This window comes from Mustela putorius, unplaced genomic scaffold (genome assembly GCF_011764305.1).
Source record: "Mustela putorius furo isolate JIRA1106 unplaced genomic scaffold, ASM1176430v1.1 tig00003988_pilon_pilon_pilon, whole genome shotgun sequence".
NCBI classification, from domain to species: Eukaryota; Metazoa; Chordata; class Mammalia; order Carnivora; family Mustelidae; genus Mustela; species Mustela putorius.
The window spans coordinates 1,417,071-1,440,426 of NW_025422127.1; the positions used below are offsets into that span (position 1 = coordinate 1,417,071).

General features: G+C 44.1%; 1 protein-coding gene and 1 pseudogene across 3 annotated transcripts; both read right to left on the reverse strand.

Annotated features, from left to right (window-relative positions):
• Positions 1-10: 10 nt before the first annotated feature.
• Positions 11-5,630, reverse strand: MMP19 (matrix metallopeptidase 19). 3 transcript variants are annotated; one of them, XM_013046165.2, is made up of 9 exons: positions 5,386-5,630; positions 4,995-5,080; positions 3,945-4,075; positions 3,496-3,642; positions 2,786-3,031; positions 2,193-2,318; positions 1,431-1,595; positions 1,140-1,267; positions 11-973 (listed from the first exon to the last, which is right to left on the reverse strand). In XM_013046165.2, the coding sequence occupies exons 1-9, from the start codon at positions 5,485-5,487 to the stop codon at positions 518-520; spliced, it is 1,587 nt and encodes a 528-aa protein (XP_012901619.1). In that variant the 5' UTR covers positions 5,488-5,630; the 3' UTR covers positions 11-517. The 3 variants fall into 3 exon arrangements, with proteins under 3 accessions (XP_012901619.1, XP_004773110.1, XP_012901620.1); XM_004773053.3 differs by having other exon boundaries at positions 3,496-3,711; positions 5,386-5,629; XM_013046166.2 differs by lacking the exons at positions 4,995-5,080; positions 5,386-5,630 and adding an exon at positions 4,422-4,965 and having other exon boundaries at positions 3,496-3,711.
• A 16,644-nt stretch (positions 5,631-22,274) lies between these two features.
• Positions 22,275-23,197, reverse strand: LOC123389656 (annotated as a pseudogene).
• Between the last annotated feature and the right edge of the window lie 159 nt (positions 23,198-23,356).

Here is a 23,356-nt window from a genome sequence, read left to right on the forward strand (position 1 = left end):
CCAGAGGAAGAGCTGTTCAGTCCTCTTTAATGAACATGGAGTTAGCCTTTAAGCACAAATGTGCCAGACATTGTGCTCTGCACTTCACAAAAAGTATTTCATTTAATGCAAACACCCTGCAGGACTAGTATTAACCTTATTGAGCAGATGGGGAATCTGAGATTCAATGAGGTTAATTAACTTGCCCAAAGTCATAAGCAAGTAAATGTGATTCTTAAAGGGTTCCAAAGCCCTTACTCATTTTACTGGCCATGCCATTTTCAGGCCGTGTCCTGAGGGATGCCTTCCTTCTACTGCTGTCTTCCAGAAAGTAGATAACACAGTTGGAAGGTGCTATGTAGGATGAGCGAAGGAATGTATAGAGTTGGGAGCTGACCCAGAGTTAAGGAGTCACTGCCTAGGAGGGCAAGAGCACAGAGGAGTGGTGGCCGGAGCTGGGACCTTTCAAGCCCTGAAGTCTATTGTTCATTCCCCCTGATGCAGCCCCGCAGGCTAGGGAGCAGACATTTGACTCCTCTCAGGCCTCCTGGCCGGTGACATTACCAGGAAATGAAAGGGTGGGGGAGCCTGTGGCTGAGGGGCTAATGTCCAAGATAGGGTCTCTGGGTGGGTGGTCAGTGTTCAAGGTGGTACCTATGGCTGAGGAAGTGGAACCCAAGGTGGTTCCTATGGCAGAGTGGTCAGTGCTTGAGGATAAAGAAGTGGCATCTCCACCTGACAGAGTGGGGTCTGAGGTCTGGGGATGACAGTGCATCCAGTGGTGGGCAGTATCTCTGGGATAGCCTTTCTCTCCTCGAAGCTGCCTGTTGAGGCGCCAGTATTGTTTACCCTTGAAGAAATAGACCTGGCCATCCCGCCAGCTCATAGCAGCAGAGGGCTGGTTTGGCGCTCCCGTAAACAAGCCTTTGATTGGTTTAGGGTAGTGGCTGAAGTCCGTTCGGGCCAGCTCGTCCCACTGCCAGTACCCGGAGCCCTAGGAGTAGGGTGGGTAGGGAGAAGAAGAGGATAAGGAAAGAGCTTAAGGATCCCCAGATCTACCCCCGCTGCAAATGATCTCCCTTCAAGAGCAAGTCTGCTTCTCAGTGTGAGGTAGCCCACCTCTCCTAAGAAGGGATTTGCCCTTGCTTTGAACTTTGTACCTTAAAGAGGAACACCTTTTGGTTGAAAGGCCAATAGAGAGCTGCATCCAGGTTGGGTTCTACCCTGTTCAGCTTCTTGGGGAAGCCAGGAGACATCTTGAAATTAATATAGCGCCACACTTTGTCTCCTGAGAGCAGGTAAGGAAAGAACATGTTATGTCTGTCTCCAGGTGATAGCTTTTGGTTCTCCCATTCCACCCTTCCAGAAACTTCTCATCTCTCCCTCCCTTTTATGGCTTCTTTAATTGTAGGCCCTCCTCAGGTAACACACCGTAAAACAGTCTCTTTTACCCTTAAAGAAGTGAATCCATTGTGTTCGAGGAGAGTAGACAGCAGCATCTAGGTTTCCTGGGAGCCCCTCCCAAAGGGCAGACACTTGGAACAAGGGACCCAGCCCTGAATCGGTCACTGTCCACACGTAGTTCCCCTTGAAGGCATAAGTCTTCCCGCGGGGCCCTGAGGGTAAAGTGTGGACAAGTCAAAAAGACTTGGGTCAAATAAAGACTTACGGGCTCTGCAGGCAGGCTGATAATTTGCTCTCCTCCCACAGTCTGGGCCTCAAAACTTCATTCAACTTTAATTTAAAGAGAGGATTAAGGTAGAGAAGGAAGACTCCGTGTTCAGCCTCTTTGTTATTCAGACCAATTCAGCTCTGATTCACTCAATAAAACAAAAACCCTGCAGATAGCTCACCTTTGGGGACCTCACCTCCCATTCCAAGTAGCTTCCAAGTTGTCCTTCCATGCAGGTATGATACCTTCTCTAATAGACATTCTAGGAAATAGAGTTTTCTTCACCTTGCTATATTACCAGATATGTTTTGCTGGCCCTTATAGCGAAGCTACTGAGGTAAATGCCCACCTAGCCCACCTTTAATTTGGCTCTGAAGCCTTCCTCTCCATGCCACGTGCCTTCTTCCATGGCCACTAACCTCTGTCTGGTATCTAACTTCTGCTCATTCCCATCTGTCCAGGTCATTCCCATCTGTCCAGGTCTCAAGATCAGTGGGCTGCTGCCACTGCCTGCCTATAGCCTGGAGGGGAAGGGCCTCACCCAACATCATGGCATCCAGTTCACCACTGCAGGGGTCTGGCATGGGACTGGGTTCTGTGGGTACATGTGGTACAGTGGGGAGCTCCATCTCTTCTTCCTCATCTTCTATCTCTGGGTTCTTCTTCCCTGCAAGGCCACATAATGCTGCTCAAGGAGAGAACTCACAGTACCTGGCCTCCCCACTCTTCTACAAGTTTGCCTCAGAATCCCCATAGAAAGTGGAAAAGGGAATCCTAGAGAATTTCTCTTGGTGGGAGGCAAGATCGTATTGATATCGACAGGAGACACATTTTAGTTTTGAGAGGCACCAGAAAGGAGGAAGGAAGTTTGCTGGAACACTGATTCTTCTTCATCCCCAAGAACGGGTAAGAGGAGAGAGAGGCCTGAAAGGAAGGTCAGACATGGAAGTGTCAGAAAAACAACTCCTGAAAATGAAGAAGCCTAAATAACTGGGCAAGAGGAAGAGAAAGAAGCCAAGTCATTTCCCACCATGGAGGTTAGACCAGTCTCTTCAGCCTGAAGAGATGCTGGTCACACTGACCTCAGGATCACTAGGGGTCATGATTAGCCATAACCTGAGGGAAAAAACTAACCGTAGAGAGCCTGAATCCCTGCCACATCATCTGGGTGCAGCTTGAAGTGGGGCCGGTAGCCAGCATAGACAGGGGCCATGAGGGCCTGGGTATATCGAGAGTGCCCAAGCCCCAGGGCATGGCCCAATTCGTGGGCTGCAATGATGCGCAGATTCACCCCTTGGTAAGTTCTCTCAGTCCAGAGTTCATCTTCATCAAAATGCACACTGCCCAGCTCTGGGATGTCAGCATGGGCCAGGACCCTCCCTGGACAAAGACAAAGGTGGATAGGAAGGAGGTCAGAGTCTCCTAGGCTAAAGTGTCCCCTGCATGTTATAAACCCCAATTTCTCCATTCTCTTAAATTTCCAACTGTATTCAGTCAATTTTCACCTCCCCTTGTCATCACCCAGTTCTCTCTGCGTTGCCCATCCCTCTGTCTCTATACTTCTCAACCACTCTTTTCTCTCTGGCCCAGTTCTCTCTGAGGGGTGTCTTGAGCAGGGGAACTTAAACCAAGGACTAAAGCACAAGCTTCAAACAGGAAGCTTGATAAGACCCCAGAGAGGTGACCAGCTGCTCTCTGAGAGAATATTAGAAGGTGGTTAGAGAGTGTGGGGTGCAGTTAGGCATAGGGAGCAGCCTGAACATTAATGTTGCAGAGTCACTGGCTCAAGGGGACAGAGATCATCTCAAATGTCTGTGAGGTGGGAACTGAGAGCTGGTGCCTACCAGGCCCATCAAAGGAATTGGAGCAGTATGGTGTCTGACGGCCATGGAAGGAGAGGCGGATGTCAGCAAAGCCAGCCTGCACCTCCCGGAAGGTCAGGGGGGCCACATTGCTCCAGTACTGGAAGGCTTGAAGGAGGGCAGCCCGGGCTGTGTGGGGTGGAAGGGTGGAAGGCAGGTTCAAGATGCGGAAGGTCAGGTGCTTCTTTCTCCAGCGGCCTGATTATTGGACGGAAAATAGGTTAGAAACAGATCCTCTGCCAACCCCAAAGAGCTCCCCTGAGTCTAGGCATTCGCTCAAAAGAGTTATGTGTCCAGGCAGGCAATGATCAGTTAATCACCAGGTGATCATCCATTCAACACTGAGCTGGACCAGCCTGTCCCAATGCCACCTGTACTCCAGAGCCCTTCCGCAGCCTCCTTTCCCTCCCTTTCCCAATCTCAGTCCTCACCCAGCAGGAGGTATTTAAGGGTCTTCTGGTTGAAGGGGTCCTCCAGGCCACAACGGGGCTGCCCCATGCGGGCCCTTGTGGCATCATCCAGCTGACCTGAGACTGGCAGCTCAGATGCTTCCTGAAAAGCTCTGAAAAGAGGGAGAGGGATGGGCCCAGCAGGGCAGGGGAGTCTGGAATGACTGAAAACTGGAGATAGCTCTTTGGCCCCTTCTGCCCACAGTGGTAGGTGAGAATGGCACAGGATCTCTGAAACTGATGGGGTCACTCCCGTAACCAGTCTTCATAATTAGGACTTTCTCTTCTGTTCTGCAGAAATAGCAATACTCCAGCTTCATCTCCCCATCTTCAGTCTCTAATCTGTGTAAGGTTTCCCTCAGGTGTAGCCTTCTTCCCCTACTGCAATTTCTAAACTTCTTGTGCTTTGGGGAAGTGCCCTGCCCCCTGCTCTGGAAACTCTCCCACCACCGGTCCAACCTGAGAGCCTGTCCTCCCTCAGCCTTCTCCTCCTGGCTGGACTCCGCTCCCAGCCTAGCCTGCTCTGGGGCAATTTCCAAGCTCAGGCTCTGCAGGCACTGTGGCTTTTCAAAGAACTATGAACGCAGCTGAGAGCAGAAAGAAAAACTACACATTAGATCCAAAATAGGAAAAGAAAACGTCAAAATAGAAATAAATGCTGAATTAAATGTCCACAAAAAGCAACATCATCCCAACAACTCAACTCCAAATCAACTCGACTCATAGTTTTATCTGTAAATTATGCTTCATGTGGGATGTCGCTAATAGTGTATTGGATACAATGTGGAATGGAGCCTCCAAAGGGATGCTCAGGGTCTAGGAAGATGCAATGACTGCTCCTCATCTTTGGATCCCCATCTCATTCCATGCCCCACCCCCCTGAGAGTGATAGCAACCCATTCCCTAGCTCCCCAACATGGATTGGGGTCAGGCAGAAGTGGGCCTGGTGAGAAGAAGGGATGGAAAAGGAAGGTGGAAAGATGACCTTGCAACCTTGACCCTTAATAAGGCATGTGCCTTATAACCTCTCACCTCAGAGCCTCCATAATATCTTCTGGCCTGAAGTCATCAGGTCCTTCTAGAGGCTTCTGCAGGTACCCATATTGCAAGAGGTAATCCTATGATGGGGGTCACAGTAAGCAGAATAAAAGGGGAATGAGTCTCAGGGTAACACTTCTCAGTGGCCTAACAGACCAATGAGGATAGGAAGGGGCAGACATAGAAGGACTAAAGGAAGGGCATCTCAAGGAAGGGGCTCAGGTGGAACAAAGGCAAGAAGTATGAGATGTGTAGGAGTAGATCATGGAGCAGAAGAAGAAGAAGAAAGGCAGGTTGAAGGTCAGGAGGGAGGCTTGGGTGGGACTGTGGCGTAGTACCCCAATCCCTTCCTGGGCCTGTGTCCCTCCTTCCCTGGAGGACTCACCACTGCTGTCTCTTTCCCTGCCGGCCCCAGGGCCCGGCCTGAGACTGTCATAGGGAGTAAGAAACCCAGCCACAGCCACAGCCACAGCCACTGCCAGTCCATGGTCGAACCAGGCAACAACTCCAGAGGCTGTCTGGGCCTTCTGCCCTGAGATCTCTGGGAACTTGGGGGAGCAAGATTGGGCTGGGGGGGCCTCCTGCCTCCAGTTCTTTCCACTCTCCAGTCTCTGGCCCTCTTTATAAAACTTCAGAGGAGGGAAATTGGGGGGAGTGGCAGTGGGAGGTGACTCAGTCCAGAGATATGTTGCAATTCACCATTAACCCCTGTCCTGCCACAGAGTTTCTGTCAAGAAGAGTCCCCAACAGAGTCCATTCCCACAGAGTCCTCCCCTGAAGATGGGAAGACTTTTCACATTGTCCTGGGGGTGAGCATCGTGGCAGGAGGAGAAGCAGAATCCCAGCAGAGACCAGGATAGGGACCATGACTATCCCCTGGAGTTGGACATTCTTGTGCCCCAGGAACCTTGGGGCAGTAAACGCCTCATCTTCAACCTTCATGGGTCCCTGTCTGTACAACGATAGGAAAAAAAAAAAAAAAAAACTAAACTAAACTAAAGAGGAAAGAGGAAGGGAGGAGCTTAGGTGCTCAGGTTTCAGGACCCTGGAATTATGACCTGAACCAAAGGGAGCAGATTTACCGACCAAACCACTCAGGCATCCATTTGTTTGGTTTTTGTTTTGCCTCTTGTTTTTTGTTTTTGTTTTTGTTTTTTGGCCATTTTTTATAAAAGGAAATGGAGACCCAGAGAGGGAACTTGACCGAGCACATGAAGCTCCCAATTGATCTGGCTAGACTCAAATCACTCTACTGACTCCATAACCTATCATAACCCATACTCTTTCCATCCACCACACTGATGATTCTCAGTTTTGGTTCTTCAAATGTTTAGGAGCCACTAAGGGTTCCACTCTCATTTATGCGTCACACATTTGCATATCCTTCAAATGCACAAAGAAGTAAGGATAGGACTGGGAGAAAGGGTTACTGAACTCACGTTCTCAGTAGGACCCCAATGCCAAGCCCTTTTGTATATGCTATGCTATAAGACTGGCAGGCTTTACAGGGGAACCCTTCACACTCGTGGGTCATAGTGGGGGATACTCCTGACTCATATTGTTGCCCTTGATGATGCTGAGCCCTTGACCCACCCAGCCCTCAACTGGGTAATAATAAGGTGACTAAGTCCCAAATGGCCAGTGACAGGCAAGGAAGGACAGAGACCTTCTGACCGATAAGTGACAAAGACCATGACTGAGGCCATCATCAAGGCAGATGTCCCCAGGAAATGACGGGGTTTAGGAACCAGCTCTCCTTTCACTCAGCCCACTGCAGGGTTCTTTCGCAACCTTGTTCTTCCCCCCCCTCTTTCCACCCTCACTCCCTCCTTTTTTGAGAACAGGACATGGCCCAGTTGAAAATTATAACTTTTTTCTGATTAAAGTTTTCTCTTGGGTGCCTGGCTGGCTCTGTCAGTTAAATGTCTGTCTTGGTCTCAGGTCATGATTCCAGGACCCTGGGATGGAGTTCCACATCAACAGGCTCCCACTTAGGGGAGCCTGTGCTCCCCCTGCTTGTGCTCTTTTGCTCTCTGTCAAATACATAAATAAACAATATCTTTAAAAATAAATAAATAAGTAAAATTTTCTCTTTTCTTCAATAAAAGTTGTTCTTTGCTCATTGTAGTAAATTTGGAAAATACCAAAATAAACAAGGAAGAACATGAAAACCACCAGTAAATGTTACCCAGAAGAGAATCACTAGTAACAATTTGACCCATTTTCTTGCAACTCTGTGGCTTTGAGTTCAGCTCTAGCTCTAGCCTGTCCAGACTCAGCCCCTAGGGACTGGGGCTGGAATGGAAGAGAAAACAATAAGAAATAGGGGCGCCTGAGTGGCTCAGTGGGTTAAGCCTCTGCCTTCGGCTCAGGTCATGATTTCAGGGTCCTGGGATCGAGTCCCGCATCGGGCTCTCTGCTCAGCAGGGAGCCTGCTTCCTCCTCTCTCTCTCTCTCTCTCTGCCTGCCTCTCTGCCTACTTGTGATCTCTCTCTCTCTGTCAAATAAATAAATAAATAAATAATCTTTAAAAAAAAAAAAGGCAGGATTTTAAAAAAACAATAAGAAATAAAACAACAACAACAATAATAATAGTGATGATGGAGGAGGGACAGGAGTTGAGACTAAGGGGGAAAGAGTAGGATACAGACAGGGAGGATGTGAGAGAAAGAAGTAAGATGAATGTGATAGCTGATCTCCTTCCCTTTAGGCACCTCATGTGAGGGGTTAAAAAAAAAGAGGAGCAGGGAAGACACTTCAAAACCTGTGACAATAGGGGCGCCTGGGTGGCTCAGTGGGTTAAGCCGCTGCCTTCGGCTCAGGTCATGATCTCAGAGTCCTGGGATCGAGTTCCACATTGGGCTCTCTGCTCAGCAGGGTGCCTGCTTCCTCCTCTCTCTCTGCCTGCCTCTCTGCCTACTTGTGATCTCTCTCTGTCAAATAAATAAATAAAAAATCTTTAAAAAAAAAAAAAAACCTGTGACAATATGTTAGTGAGAGATGATTACAAAAGGTGGGCACTCACTCTGGCATGGAACCACATCTAGATACTAAGGAGCCAGGAGAGAATAGAGTAAAATAGTAAAAGCTGCGAAATAGTTTACTTCATTTACCCTCAACAACAGGGCTGGTATTAATAACTTCTTAAGGAAAAAGAAACTGAGTTTCTGATAGGTTGCTTCAGGTCACACAGCTAGGAAGCAGTTGAGCCTCAGGCTCAACCTGTGATGATCTTTGCAGCCTCCCAAGAGTTTCCGTAGGCACCCAGACAAAACCCCCTAGAGCCAGGAGCTGCAGGGGGGCACATGGGGAAGGACAGATAACTAACTGGTCCCCTAGTGACATCGTGGCCACCCCTATCCACCAACCCCCCACCCCTTGAGCCAGGCTGACCCAGCTCTTTTGCCCTCTGAATTTGTCACCTCTCGCTGCAGGAGCTATGGGGATGTGTGCAAAGGGTTAGGACATGTGCTCTGCCTGCCCCCAAAAGAGAACTTGATTTTGAGGGAAAGAACTCCTGCATCCTTTGGCTTGCTTGCTCCCTTCCTGCAAACTAGTTTCCCTCTCTATCCACAGAATGTGGTCGTACAGTTGTGTATGGAAATATTTTTAGTTAAAATATTTTAAACCATAACAGGAGGAAGTAGGTTAGATTATTAGAGTATTTTCTAGTGATGGGGGTGGGAGGAGGGTAATAGGGCTATGGGTTGTATGGCAAAGGTTTGTCAGGAGTCTCTTAGTCCAAGAAAAGTGGGTCTCTAAAACCACCACCCACCCTCTCTGACAGCCACCCTTACCCGAATGGGGTGGCCCCTAGAGGCGGACATCCTGGTGTAAAGCGCAAGTCTGGGACCTGAAACTGGAAACTGGAGGTGAGAAAAACTTAAGTTATAACTCACCAGCCCAGACACTGCTCTTGATTTAGAGAAATGCGGTCTTAGCTTCTGGCCTGTTTCCCCTGAGCCCTGAGGGAATCAGGAGAGAGGGAACTTTCCCTGGCTGAATGTGATTGAGTTTTCCAAGCTGTTACCCTGGAAACCTCTGTTTTTAAGAGGACCTTCCCCCCAACACACACTCCTTTAGTTAATCATGAGTTCCTAGAAGCCAGATGGGAAACGATGGCCTGGGTTGGGCACAGCTGGAACCGGTTACTGACAAGAGAAGTGGGAGGGGTTTGGGGATGGCTCAGGGGCTGCACTAGTACATTCTGTTCCCAGGATGCTCCAGACTTCCGCAGGCCCCTACAAGCACTTCCCCATCACAAACATTTCCACCCACCTACAGCTTCTCAAACACACACGTACTCAGGCACTGGCCCGAACTGGCTCAGTTGAGAGGATATCAGACCAAATCCTTACGTTCTCCCGTTCTCCAGTTCCTGTCGAAGTGTGAGGAAGACCAAGATCTGCTCCTTGTTTCCAGTGTACAGGAGAAAGTATCATCCCCCAGGATTCTTCTAGAGATTGCCGGAGGCTTCTGCTGGTTATCCCATTGCCCAGTACAGTGCCAAAGGGATGCTTGAAGGGATCAATTCTAGCCTCTGGAGTAAGGAGGGAGTAGAGGAATAAGAAGCTCAAGTGGGGCACCTGGGTGGCTCAGTAGGTTGGGTACCGAAGTCTTAATTTAGACTCGGGTTATGATATTGGGGTCTTGGGATCAAGACCCTGCCTCAGGTTCCACGCTCAGTGTGGAGTCTCCTTGTCCCTCTACCTCTGCTCCTGCTCCCATGCTTGCACTCTCTCTCTTTCAAATAAATGAAATCTTTTTTAAAAAGTTATTAAAGGAGAAGGAGTGCCTGGTGGCTCAGTTGGCTGAGTGGCTGTCTTTGGCTCAGGTCATGATCCCGGGTCCTGAGATCAAGCCCCTAGTCAGGTTCCCTGTTCAAAGGGGGAGTCTCCTTCTCCCTCTGCCTCTCCCTCCTGCTTGTGATCCCTTTCCCTCTCTCAAATAAATAAAATCTTTTAAAAATAATTAATTAAAGGGGAAAAAACTTAAATGTTCGTTCAGCATCTAGGATGATAGGGAAATGATGGTTAACACAAACGATTTTTGCTCCTTCTGGAAATGACTGCTTTTTTCTTAATGAAAACCAAACTATCTTTATTGTTTTTCCTAGTGGCAGTGAGATGTGGGGAAGTACATTGGCTGCCTGCGCTCACTTTGTGACCCCAAGAAACAGATCTGTCCTCATGTTTGGGAACTTTCATGAGCCCGGAAAACTCATGTTTGGATCCCTTTTTTATTGGCAAAAGGCTTTGATAGGGTGTTGGCAAAGGAAATAGTTCAGCACTGACTTCCCCTTTTGAAAAGGGTAGTAACTGGATGGGGGATGGAGACCGAGGAATAACCCAATTCTGCTTCTGCCAGGCCAGCAACTGCGGAGAGGACTAGTGGGGTAAGAAAGCAGCCCTTAAGGGTGGAGGCACATAGGGAGAAGGTTCTCCTTTGTGCCCCTTGTTTTGTTCCTAACTTACTTAAGAAGGATAGTGGAGGGTTGACCAGTGTGGTTATATTTTTGTTTTTTAGTGAATTCATTAATTTGACAATGGGGGAAGGATCAACATAGTAAACAAGTGTATCCTGCATATAGTGAGCAAGAAAGAGATAAGGATTTTATTTTTTAAAGATTTTGTTTATTTATTTGACAGACAGATCACAAGTAGGCTGAAAGAGAGAGGGAAGCAGGCTCCCTGCCAAACAGAGAGCCCAATGCGGTGCTTGATCCCAGGATTCTGAGATCATGACCTGAGCTGAAGGCAGAGGCTTAACCCACTGAGCCACCCAGGTGCCAAGAAAGAGCTAAAGGATTTTAAAGCATCAAAGGGGCAAGGGGTACCTGGGTGGCTCAGTCAGTTAAGTGTCTGACTCTTGACTCTGGCTTGGGTCCTAATCTCAGGGTCATGAGATTGAGTACCACAACAAGCCCCATGTTGAGTTCCCTGCTCAGTACGGAATGGGCTTGAGAGTCTCTCTCTCTCTCTCTCTCTGCCTCTGCCCCTCCCTGATCCTGTGCTTGCTCTCTCTAAGGTAAATAAATAAATCTTAAAAAAAAAATAATAAAGCATCAAAGGGGCAAAGTTCCAGTTTGAGTTCAAGCTGCAAGCAGGTTTGGCATAATAAGCATTATCTGTAAGTTGTGAAAGAAGTTTTTGAAATGGGAAACAGAAAAAGATAATTGAGAAAGAAGACTGTTGATCCTAAAGAACATTATATTCTATATGATTTTGTGGGGTTTTTTTAGATTTATCTATGCACTTTTTTTTAGAGAGAGAGCACACAGACGAGCACGGTGGGGGGGCGGCACAGGAGAGCACAGAGGGAAAAGGAGAGAAGCAGACTCCCCACTGAGCATGGAGCCCAACATGGGTTAGATCCCATGACCCAAAGATCATGCTCTGAGCTGAATTCAAGAGTCAAAGGCCCAACAAACTGAACCACAGGCACCCCATATATTCTCAGGTTTTTTATCCAGAAGCTATTCTTAAGGATGTGTATTCTTGCTTGTTGCCCATTGCCCACTAGGAGTGTGTGTGTGTGTATGGGAGGGGAGTTGTTATAGGAGTGATGCTTCTCTGTTGTAAAAACTTGAAATGATATCAAACTGCCTGCCTTCAAGAAGGAAGCCAGATATTGATGAACAGAAGCACACCGGGAAGAAAGATTTGAGAGATGTTTGGAAACCAAGAGCTAGAACAGATGGAGAAATATCTAGTTGATCACTGGCCACAAATTAAGGCTGGTCCCTGACCAGAGTAGCCATGATGGTCAATAAGATAAGAGAAAGAAATGATAAGCAAGCATGTTAGCCCTCTACTATGAGGCCAATGGGAAAGGCCAGTGACAAAAGAGTGTGAAAAAGAAGTGAGTAAAAAATTGGAGAGTTGAAGGAGCATAAGAAGCTAAACCTAGCTTGGTTTAATCTGTCATTCATTGCTTCACTTTTTATCAGTGAATTTATCAGTGCTTCTAAAACTTTTCCACCAATATTCTCCAGGTAGATAATGAAAATATATGGTCAGAGGGTAAAGGTATATATACATAAATGCAGTGGTTACTTCTTTGGGAAATTTGCCCATCTCACAGTGATCACCCTTCTCTGTCCCCCTTCCACATGGTTAAATGGGTGACTGCCAGCAGCCATATTTATGCTCTGTAAAAACTCTGCCGTCCAGACCAGCTAACTGAACCAGAGATATATAACTGAGTCAAGCAGTTTTACTCCCTCCACCCCCTAGGAACTGAGTCTGACAAAGAAGTAAGTTAGTCTCTTCATGTGACTGGATCTGAAACATGTAAAGCTCAGGCAATGAGTTATGACTATACTTCCCCCCTTTGAGGACACAGAACCAGAAGAAGCCTATTGTTAGAAAAGCCCAAAACAGAAGGTCAGAGGCAAGATAAGAGGAGAGAGAGGAAGAACATGCCTGGATTCATGGTATTATCTCTTTGATGGTCCCACAAAACCAGATGCATCCTTGCTCTTGACTCTTTGTAACCTAATGTGTATGCTCAATAATGGCCCCAAAATATGTTCATATCCTAATCCCCAGAACCTCTAAATATGTTCCCTTACATGGCAAAAAAGGACTTTACAGGTGATAAAATTAAGGGTCTCGACATGGGGAAATTCACATGAAAAAGAAATGAATCTAGACACAGATCTTAATCAACTCAAAATGGATCATAGAACTAAATCTAAGCATAAAACTATAAAACTCCTGGAGAAAACACAGATGACCTTGAGCATGACAAAGACTTTTCAGGGACAATGCCAAAGGCATGATGGATGAAAGAAAAAATTAATAAGCTGAACTTCAGTAAAATTTAAAATTTCTCCTGGGAGAAAGACAATGTCAAGAGAAAAAGAAGACATACCACAGGGTGATAGAAAATATTTGCAAAAGACACATCTGACAAAGGACTAGTATCCAAAATACACACACAAAAAAGTAAACTTTTAAAATTCAGTAATAAAATGGGGCATCTGGATGGTTCAGTTAGTTAAGCTTCCAACTCTTGTTTGCAGCTCAGGTCCTGATCTCAGGGTCATGGGATCAAGCCCTTGAGTCAAGCTCTGCATTCAGCAGCAAGTCTGCTCAAGACCCTCTCTCTTCTCCCTCTGCCCCTACTTCCCCTCAAATAAATAAATAAAATCTTATCTTAAAGAAACCCTCTTGGGGCACCTGGGTGGCTCAGTGGGTTAAAGCCTCTGCCTTCAGCTCAGGTCATGATCCCAGGGTCCTGGGATCGAGCCCCACATCGGGCTCTCTGCTCAGCGGCGAGCCTGATTCTCTCCTCTCTCTGCCTGCCTCTCTGCCTACTTGTGATCTCTCTCTGTCAAATAAATAAATAAAATCTTTAAAAAAAAAAATCTCAGTAAGGGGCGCCTGGGTGGCTCAGTGGGTTAAAGCCTCTGCCTTTGGCTCAGGTCATGATTCCAGGGTCCTGGGATCAATCCCCACATCAGGCTCTCTGCTCGGCAGGGAGCCTGCTTTCTCCTCTCTTTCTCAGCCTGCCTCTCTGCCTAGTTGTAACCTCTGTCTGTCAAATAAATAAATAAATAAATAAATAAATCTTAAAAAACAAAACAAAACAAAACAACAACAAACCCGGAATGGTTATGGTTTCTTTAAAAAAAAAAAAAAAAAAACCTCAATAATAAGAAAATGAACTACCTGATTTTTTAAAAAATGGGTGAAAGACCTAGACATCTCATCAGATAAGATATACAGATAGCAAAAAGGATATGTAAAGATGTTCAACATCCTATATCATTAGGGAATTACAAATTAAATCTATAAGTTATCACTACATACCAATTAGAATGGCCAAAATCCAAAATACTGGCAACACCAAATGCTGACAAATATATGGAGCAACAGGAACTCACATTCATCCACTGGTGGGAATACAAAATGGTCCAGTCACTTTGGAAGACAGATTGGCAGTTTCTTACAAAACTAAACATACTAGACAACCCACGGAATGGGAGAAGATATTTGCAAGTGACAATACAGACAAAAGGTTGATATCCAGGATCGATAAAGAACTCCTCAAACTCAACACACACAAAACAGACAATCATATAAAAAAATGGGCAGAAGATATGAACAGACACTTCTCCAATGAAGACATAGAGATGGCTATCAGACACATGAAAAAATGTTCATCATCACTAGCCATCAGGGAGATTCAAATTAAAACCACATCGAGATACCACCTTACACCACTTAGAACGGCCAAAATTAGCAAGACAGGAAACAACATGTGTTGGAGGGGATGTGGAGAAAGGGGAACCCTCTTACACTGTTGGTGGGAATGCAAGTTGGTGCAGCCACTTTGGAAAACAGTGTGGGGATTCCTCAAGAAATTAAAAATAGAGCTTCCCTATGACCCTGTAATTGCACTACTGGGTACTTACCCCAAAGGTACAGATGTAGTGAAAAGAAGGGCCATCTGTACCCCAATGTTTATAGCAGCAATGGCCATGGTCGCCAAACTGTGGAAAGAACCAAGATGCCCTTCAACAGACTAATGGATAAGGAAGATGTGGTCCATATACACAATGGAGTATTATGCCTCCATCAGAAAGGATGAATACCCAATTTTTGTAGCAACATGGACAGGACTGGAAGAGATTATGCTGAGTGAAATAAGTCAAGCAGAGAAAGTCAATTATCATATGGTTTCACTTATTCGTGGAGCATAACAAATAGCATGGAGGACAAGGGGAGTTAGAGAGGAGAAGGGAGTTGAGGGAAATTGGAGGGGGAGGTGAACCATGAGAGACTATGGACTCTGAAAAGCAATCTGAGGGTTTTGAAGGGGTGGGGGGTGGGAGGTTGGGGGAACCAGGTGGTGGGTATTGGAGAGGGCATGGATTGCATGGAGCACTGGGTGTGGTGCAAAAACAATGAATACTGTTACGCTGAAAATAAATTTAAAAAAAAAAACTAAACATACTCTTACCATACAATCCTGTAATCACATGCCTTGGTGTTTATCCACATGAAGCCAAACTTATGTCCACACAAAAACCTGCACATGAATGTTTATGTGCAGTTTTACTCATAATTGCCAAAACTTAGAAGCTAATCAAAACATCCTTCAGTAAGTGAATGGATAAATAAATTTATCTGGATAAATCTGGATAAATACATCCAGACTATGGAATATTTTTCAGTAGTGAAAGAAATGAGCTATCAAACCAAGAAAACACATGGAGGAACCATGTTATTACATCTTAGCATATTACTAACTGAAAGAAACCAATCTGAAAAGGTTACATATTACATTCTGGAAAAGGCAAAACTACTGATACAGGTTGCCATGGGTTGGGGGAGGGAAGGGACAAACAGGCAAAATACAGATGACTTTTAGGGCTGTGAAACTATTTTGTATGGTACTACAATGGTAGATACATGTCATCATACATTTGTCAAAACCCATAGCACATTCAACAGCAAGAGTGAACCCTAGGGGCACCTGGATGGCTCAGTGGGTTGAGTCTCTGCCTTTGGCTCAGGTTGTGATCTCAGGGTCCTGGGATTGAGCCCCTCATCGGGCTCTCTGCTCAGCGGGAAGTCTGCTTCCCCCTCCCTCTCTGCCTGCCTCTCTGCCTACCTGTGATCTCTCTCTGTCAAATAAACAAATAAAATCTTAAAAAAAAAAAAAAGAGTGAACCCTAATGTAAACTATGGACTGCAAGTGATAATGATGTGTCAATATAGGTTCAACATTGTTATCACTGTGATTGGGATGTCAATAGTGAGGGAAGTTTTGCATGTGTGGAGATAAAGGTATATAGGAACTCTCTGTACCAAATCAGCCTTGCTGTGAACCTAAAATTGCTCTAAAAAAATAAAGTTTATTAATTTAAAAAATATTACTAGTGTATATATGGGAACAAATATAAGATGGCCCTTCCAAAGTTAGAAATAATATTACCCATTAATCAACGAAACAACCTTTTTTTTTTTTTTTTTTAATTAGCACATATGGGGCAAATGGGTGGCTCAGTGGGTTAAGGCCTCTGCCTTCAGCTCAGGTCATGATCCCAGGGTCCTGGGATCGAGCCCCGCATTGGGCTCTCTGTTCAACAGGGAGCCCGCTTCCCCCTCTCTCTGCCTGTCTCTCTGCCTATTTGTGATCTTTCTCTCTCTGTCAAATAAATGGATAAATAAAATCTTTTTAAAAAATTAGCACATATAATAGATAAGATATTTCAAGTCAGTGAGGAAAGAATAGATTTTCAGTGAGTAGAATTAGGGTCACTATTTGCCATTGAAAAAGAAAAGTTAGATCTTATGTCATTAAATGAACTCAAATAAATTGCACATCAAGCAGTGATTGAAAGGCAAGTTATTGAACCATAAAAGTATTCTTTAAAGGTGTTCTTAAGCATGAAGCAAAACCCAGAAGCCATTATTATCAAATAAACATTTAAAATTCAGAAATAGGGGCGCCTGGGTGGCTCAGTGGGTTAAGCCGCTGCCTTCGGCTCAGGTCATGATCTCAGGGTCCTGGGATCGAGTCCCGCATCGGGCTCTCTGCTTGGCAGGGAGCCTGCTTCCTCCTCTCTCTCTCTGCCTGCCTCTGTGCCTCTATGCCTACTTGTGATCTCTGTCAAATAAATAAATAAAATCTTAAAAATAAAATAAAATAAAATAAAAAATAAAAAAATAAAATTCAGAAATAGAGGGGGCCTGAGTGGTGCAGTTGGTTAAACGTCCATCTCTTAGTTTTGGCTCTATTCATGATCTTGGGATCCTAGGACTGGACTCAGGGTACTCAACATGGGGTCTACTTTTGAATCTCTTTCCTTCTCCTTCTGCCCCTCCTGCTCATGCTCTCTCTCTCTCTCTCTAAGGTAAATAAATGAATCTCAAAAAAAAAAAATTGTAAATTCGGAAATAGAAAAAAAAATCAGTTTGATTTTCCCATGATCCCAGGGTCCTGGGATGGAGTCCCGCCTGGGACTCTCTGCTCAGCGGGGAGCCTGCTTCTCAGTCTCTCTCTGCCTGCCTCTCTGCCTACTTGTGATCTCCGTCTGTCAAATAAATAAATAAAATCTTAAAAAAAAAAAGAATATTTTCTCCTCAAAAATGCTAGTAAAGGAATAAAAAAGAAACAAACCCACAAGGACAAGGAGAGTAGGAAAAAAGTCTGAATAGTCTATGGGAGATGACACATTTTGGAAGAAGGAAATCCAATAGAGGAGGGACAACTTCATAATTTGGAACAAGTTGAAGCCTAAATACCCACAGTGGATGAAACCAATAAAAAGCCAACCAATTTACAGCCCCAACCTACCCCCATTCCAGAAGCCTCAGAGCTTGGAGGCACCAGTCCCTCGTATGGCAGTGGAAAAGGACAGTTTATATAGTTTATATAAGATCCCCTTTCCCATGTTTCTGCAGCCAGATAACTTCCTCAGGGAACTTCCCAGGAGGAAATACGAAGTTCTTCCTCCAGAGAAATTGAGCCAGAGGACCCAGAGGAGAGCAGGACATGAAATCAGACTGAAAACAGGGGTTTAAGTGAAGGTCACGGTATTCATTTCCCAGGACTGCACTCTCAAATTACCATAAATTTAGTGGCATTAAAACAACAGAGATTTATTCTCTCGTAGCTTGGAGAACAAAAGTTCAAAACCAAGTATCAGCTGTCACACACCTTCCAAAGGCTCTAGGGAAGAATGTATTCCTTGCCTCTTCAGCTTCTAGATGCAGCTTATGGCTCCATCACTCCAATTTCGGTCTCGAGCTTCCTTCACATGGCCTCTCTCCTATAAGGATATGTGTAATTACGTTAGGTCCACCCAGATAATCCAGTATAAACTCTTCATTAGATCATTAATTTCCTTACATCTTTCCATACAAGGAAATAGTCACTCTTGCTATATAATATTGACAGGTTCTGGGGACTAGAAAGTAAATGTGTCTTGTGGGGGATGTATTTTTTTGTGCCTACTGCAGTTGCTACACTGAAGCGTTGAGACCCCTTTTCCTTCCCAGCTGCTGGCAACCTAGCAGCCACAATTTGACCTACCACACAGAAAACTGGACTGTTCTCTGGAGAGATTGAGTAGCTCCAGAGAAACTTACAGCTACTGATACTTGGGATTCCCTCAACAAAAAGTCAACCCATTGCCTGCTCACCCCACAATGAAACTTATCTATCAACAGACCTTTGAAACACACAGAGCTTCTAACTGTTTTTGGTTGTTTCTCTGTTTTTTTTTTTTTTCTTCAGTTACAAACTCTCATAAATGGACAGTCACAATTCATACTTCGCAAGGTCATCTGAGAAAAGCTTCCAATATGGAAAACTGAGACCAAAACAAACAACAGTAAAGGAAGGGCAGGACTTGGAAAAAAACAAAGGGACTAAACAACAGGAAATTTTTTTTTTTAAGATTATTTATTTATTTGACAGAGAGATAGCACAATTAGACAGAGCAGCAGGCAGAAGGAGAGGGGGAAGCAGGCTCTCTGCTGAGCAGGGAGCCCGCTGTGGGGCTCAATCCCAGGACCCTGAGATCATGACCTGAGCAGAAGGCAGCTGCTTACCGACTGAGCCACCCAGGTGCCCCAGGAAAATCTTTATATATATATATATATATATATATATATATATATATATATATATACACATATATAGATTGCTCATCAGAGAGTCCCAATATATATATATATATTTCATATCTTCAGAAAGATTAAAAAAACAATACCATGAAACAAGTACAGGATACAATTTTTTAAAAAAGATTTACTTATTTGAGAGCAAGCACGCATGTGCAGGCCAGGGGCAGAGGGAGACTGAGGGGGAGGGACACAGACTTCCTGCTGAGTAGGGAGCCCAAAGCAAGTTCAGTCTCACAACCTGAAGATCATGACCTGAGCCAAAACCAAGAGTCAAACACCCACTGACTGAGCCATCTAAGCACACCCAGGATTCTTAAAAAATCTTTAAAAATAAAATGAAAGTAGTCATGAAAATTAAAAATTGGTAGCCAAAAAAAAAAAAAAAATCCCTTAGAAAAGTTCAAAGTTAAAGTAAATGAAATCTCCAAGAAAATAGAACAAAATGACTGACAATAGGATGAAAAGGCTGGGGCGCCTTAGTGGCTCAGTCCGTTGGATATCTGCCTTCAGCTCAGGTTGTAATCCCAGGGTCCTGGGGTCCAGCCCTCCATCAGGCTTCCTGCTTGCTGGGGAGCCTGCTCTCCCTCTGCAACTCCCCCTGCTTGTTCTCTCTCTCTCTCTCTGTCAAAAATCTTTTAAAAAGATATGATGAAAAGGCACAGAGGTGTGTGGCTGGCTCAGTTGGTGGAGCGTGTGGCTCTTGATCTTGGGGTTGTGGGTTCGAACTCCATGTTTTGTGTAGAGATTACTTAAAAAAATAAAATCTTATAAAAAAAATAAAGAAGTGGGGCATCTGGGTGGCTCGGGTGGGTTAAGCCTCTGCTTTCGGCTCAGGTCATGATCTCAGGGTACTGGGATCGAGTCCTGCATCTGGCTCTTTGCTCAGCAGGGAGCCTGCTTCCCCCTCTCTCTCTGCCTACCTCTCTGCCTACTCGTGATTTCTGTATGTCAAATAAATAAAATCTTTAAAAAAAAATAAGGAAGTAAAAAGGCATTAAAGCCCAAGTATCAGTCCAAAAGAGATTCAATATTAGAAAGGGGAACAGAGAAATAAGGAGGAGGAAATTATTGACTAAATAATTTAAAAATATACCAATCACATCATCACCTTAAAGAGAGGATCCTGAAAGATTTTGATGAGAAAACACAGGTCATGTATAAAGGATTGGGAATCAAATGACATCTGTTTTCTCAATGCAGCATTGAAGGCAGAAAATTTTGTTAGAAACATCTTAAATCTTAAAAATGAACATCACCTGCTACCAAACAGGTCTGATAGTTTTAAGACAACTGAGATAAACCAGGCAGCTTCTGAGCATGGAACAGAAAGCATATGTTTAGGAAATTCAGTGGAACCCTTGAGAACAATTCCATAGTGAGAAAGTAGCCTTAATCTAGATAAGGGTCACCAACTCAGTCATAGTCTTTCATAAAAGTTAGTTTTACATGGCTTTCTGGTTTGTTGACATGAACATTACTTAATAAAAATCGGATTGCTAAAACTCTGATTCTTTCCCATCAAATTCACGTTACCCATATATATTCCATTAGTCATTTTCAATACTTCGACTTTCATTAAAAGTATCTATCTGAGTTTTAAGGGCACCTGGGTGGCTCAGTCAGTTGGGCATCCAACTCTTGGTTTCCACTCAGGTCATGATCTCAGAGTCATGAGATCGAGCCTCAGTTGGGGCTTGGCTCATCAGAGAGTCCGCTTGAGATTCTCTTTCCCTCTGCCCCTCCTCCACTTGCACACAAGCACATGTATAAAGGATTGGGAATCAAATGACATCTCTCTCTCTCTCTCTAAAAGACATAAATAAATCTTTTTTAAAAACCTGATTTTTAAAAGGAGGATTGTAGGATATATAAGTCAATACAATAACCTCATTTGTCTAAATAAGCTATTAACACGTTTGCTGTGGCATTATTTTTATTAATAAAATGTTGGAAATATTTTGAAGAGCCATCATGAGGGAACTGGTTAAATAGATATTGATACATAAAGGAATAAAGTACAAGCATTAGAAAGAATGAAGTAGGGGCACCTGGGTGGTTCAGCGGGTTAAGTGTCTGCCTTTAGCCCAGGTTGTGGGATCTAGACCTGTGTTGGACTCCCTGCTCAGTGAGGAATCTGCTTCTCCCTCTGCCTGTTCCTCCCCCCAGCCTGCTCCTGTGTGCACTCTTTCAAATAAATGAATAAGATGCTTTTTTAAAAAATGACGTAGCTCTAACTTATAGTATCATGAAAGATTTCCATTATGGTATTCAGTGAAAAAAGTAAGTTACAGAACAACATGTGTAATGTGAAACCATTTATGCAAAAAAGCAAAAATATAACCAGGTGGTTGAAAGTGTGAAAAGATATTTACCAGTATCTGAGGAGCGGCTGGAGAGAAGGCAATTTCTACTTTTTGCTTTATACCCGTCTATGAAATTTGAAATGTTTTTACTCTAAGTATGAGTCAGGTTGTAAAATAAAGAAAAATGCAAGCCTAGGAAAAGACAATAAACGTACAAAAGGTACACATAGGAAAAGAAAATGGATATTTATATTTTTCATTATGATCCTTTAAAAATTTACTATGTTTAGAATTTTATATCATGGGATGTATTATATACACTTTTCAAATAAAGTAAATTTTCTAAAATACACACACAAAACAAAACAATGACAACAACAACAACAAAATGAAGCCAGAAAACAAAGATGCAATGCCTTAAAAATTTACATGGAAATTATTTTAAATTTAGAATTTGATACCCAAACCATAAACTAAGTGTGGAGTAGAATAAAGGAAGGCATCTTCATGAATGTAAGCTTTCAAACAATTTATCTCCTATGTGCCTTTTCTTAGTAAAGGTGTTCTCTACCAGAAAGAGGAAGTACGCCCAGAAAGAGGAAAACCTGAGATCAAGGACATGGGAATTTACACATGAGACAGGTGAAAATCATTCCTAGGATGATGTCAAAGAGAAGTCCCAGGACATCAGCTATGTAAGTGGTCCAGAGAGCAACCAGTCCAGACTAACAGGCACAAGGTAGGTTCCAGAGGATGTCACTAAGCAAAAAACAAACAAACAAAAAATGGAATCAATAGATTATCTAAGACATTCGATCTTGTGAAAAATTTCACCAAGAGATCACTGGAAGTTGTAGGAAGAATTGAGTCTAGCAGAACTGGGCAGAGGTAGACTTACCATGAAGCTAATGAATTTTAAGCTTCAGGGCCCCTCACCTACACGAATCCTTTACAAGGTTCTATGACTAATTTGTTCCAAAAGTATGTATTCTACTTAAAGGGATCTGTCAAAATGCATAAACTTCATATAAAACCTGTATGTCCCCTACTGGTGATTTTTCAAATTCCCTAATTCCTTCTGCAGTTGTTAGCTATGATTTTTCTTAAAAAAAAAAAAAAAAAATTCCCAAGTTATCTGACTCTCCCCACCCCCCCACTTTCCTGAACTTTATTAAAGAAAAAGCAATGATGGTAAATCTCGAGAACATAGTCAAATTTCTAGGATTCTTCCCTTGAAAATGTGACATTTGACTTCCAAACACATGCCAAAGCATACATGGTTCCCAATTGTGCTAAGTAGGTGAGAAACTGAAATCCTAAAACGTTCATCTTCCAACTTTCCCCTTTGTCTTTGGATCAGCAATAATTGCCTGAACAGCTACTATGGCTTCATTAATTTTTGTCTGTAGCTCTCTGAGCTCTTCTATGTGCAGCAATCGCAGAATTTGAGCAGCTTCAGTAGGAACTGCATCTCCTGTGTCAAAACCAAGAATATGTTTGTCTAAAGCAACAGGCAAGCCCTCTTTCGTTTGATTTGCTTTAGCAACTGCATCCTGTGTCAGGCGCTCCTGGACCAAAATGCAAATTGTTTTAAGCATTACCAGGGAATCATCATGACGCTGAATCTGAAGAAGGTTAGCCAAAGCCATTACACCAGCCTTAAAATCAGGATTATTTACATCCAAATTGATCATGGCTCTGCATTTTTAGCTGCATTGTCAGCATTTTTTGTGTTATCAGGTACCAAGTCCTTGTATTTTTCAGCATTATCTCCATATTCAAGTCTAACAGCTAAACCAAGAAGCCAGTCAATTGCTTCTTGTTGATCTTGAATCTTGAAAGGACAGTTAACATCTTTTTTTTTTTTTTAAGATTTTATTTATTTATTTGACAGAGAGAGATCACAAGTAGGCAGAGAGGCAGGCAGAGAGAGAGAGGAGGAAGCAGGCTCCGTGCTGAGCAGAGAGCCCAATGTGGGGCTCGATCCCGGGATCCTGAGATCATGACCTGAGCCGAAGGCAGCGGCTTAACCCACTGAGCCACCCAGGCGCCCCGACAGTTAACATCTTTGAGATACTTTTCAAAGAACTTGGGCCAGTCACTGCTGTGGATGTTTCTTTAATTACCTCTGTCTTCAATCTTGTAATGTCTGATTTTTCTGGTCTTCAAGCCAAACAATAAAGTTTCTAAATTCTGTTTCATCTTTGCAGTTGAAGCCAGCCGGGTTGTGGTGGTCAAGGGCCGTCATCTTGCGTCGAAGATGGTCCCCGCGTCTTGGGAGAGGACAGGCGAGGAGGAGCAGGCGGTGCAGGCACCGGCCCCAAGTTATCTGACTCTTGATCTCAAGGTCATGAATTCCACTCCTAGGCTGAAGCCTACTTAAAAAAATTTTTTTTCTCGGGGTGCC

Coding starts and splice junctions, on each gene's coding strand:
- MMP19 (XM_004773053.3), bottom strand. CDS start 5,487: ATGGACTGGCAGTGGCTGTGGCTGTGGCTGTGGCTGGGTTTCTTACTC. Junction 5,081..5,385: donor CAGGGAAAGAGACAGCAGTG/GTGAGTCCTCCA, acceptor CCCCCATCATAG/GATTACCTCTTGCAATATGG. Junction 974..1,139: donor AAAAGGTGTTCCTCTTTAAG/GTACAAAGTTCA, acceptor CCCTACTCCTAG/GGCTCCGGGTACTGGCAGTG.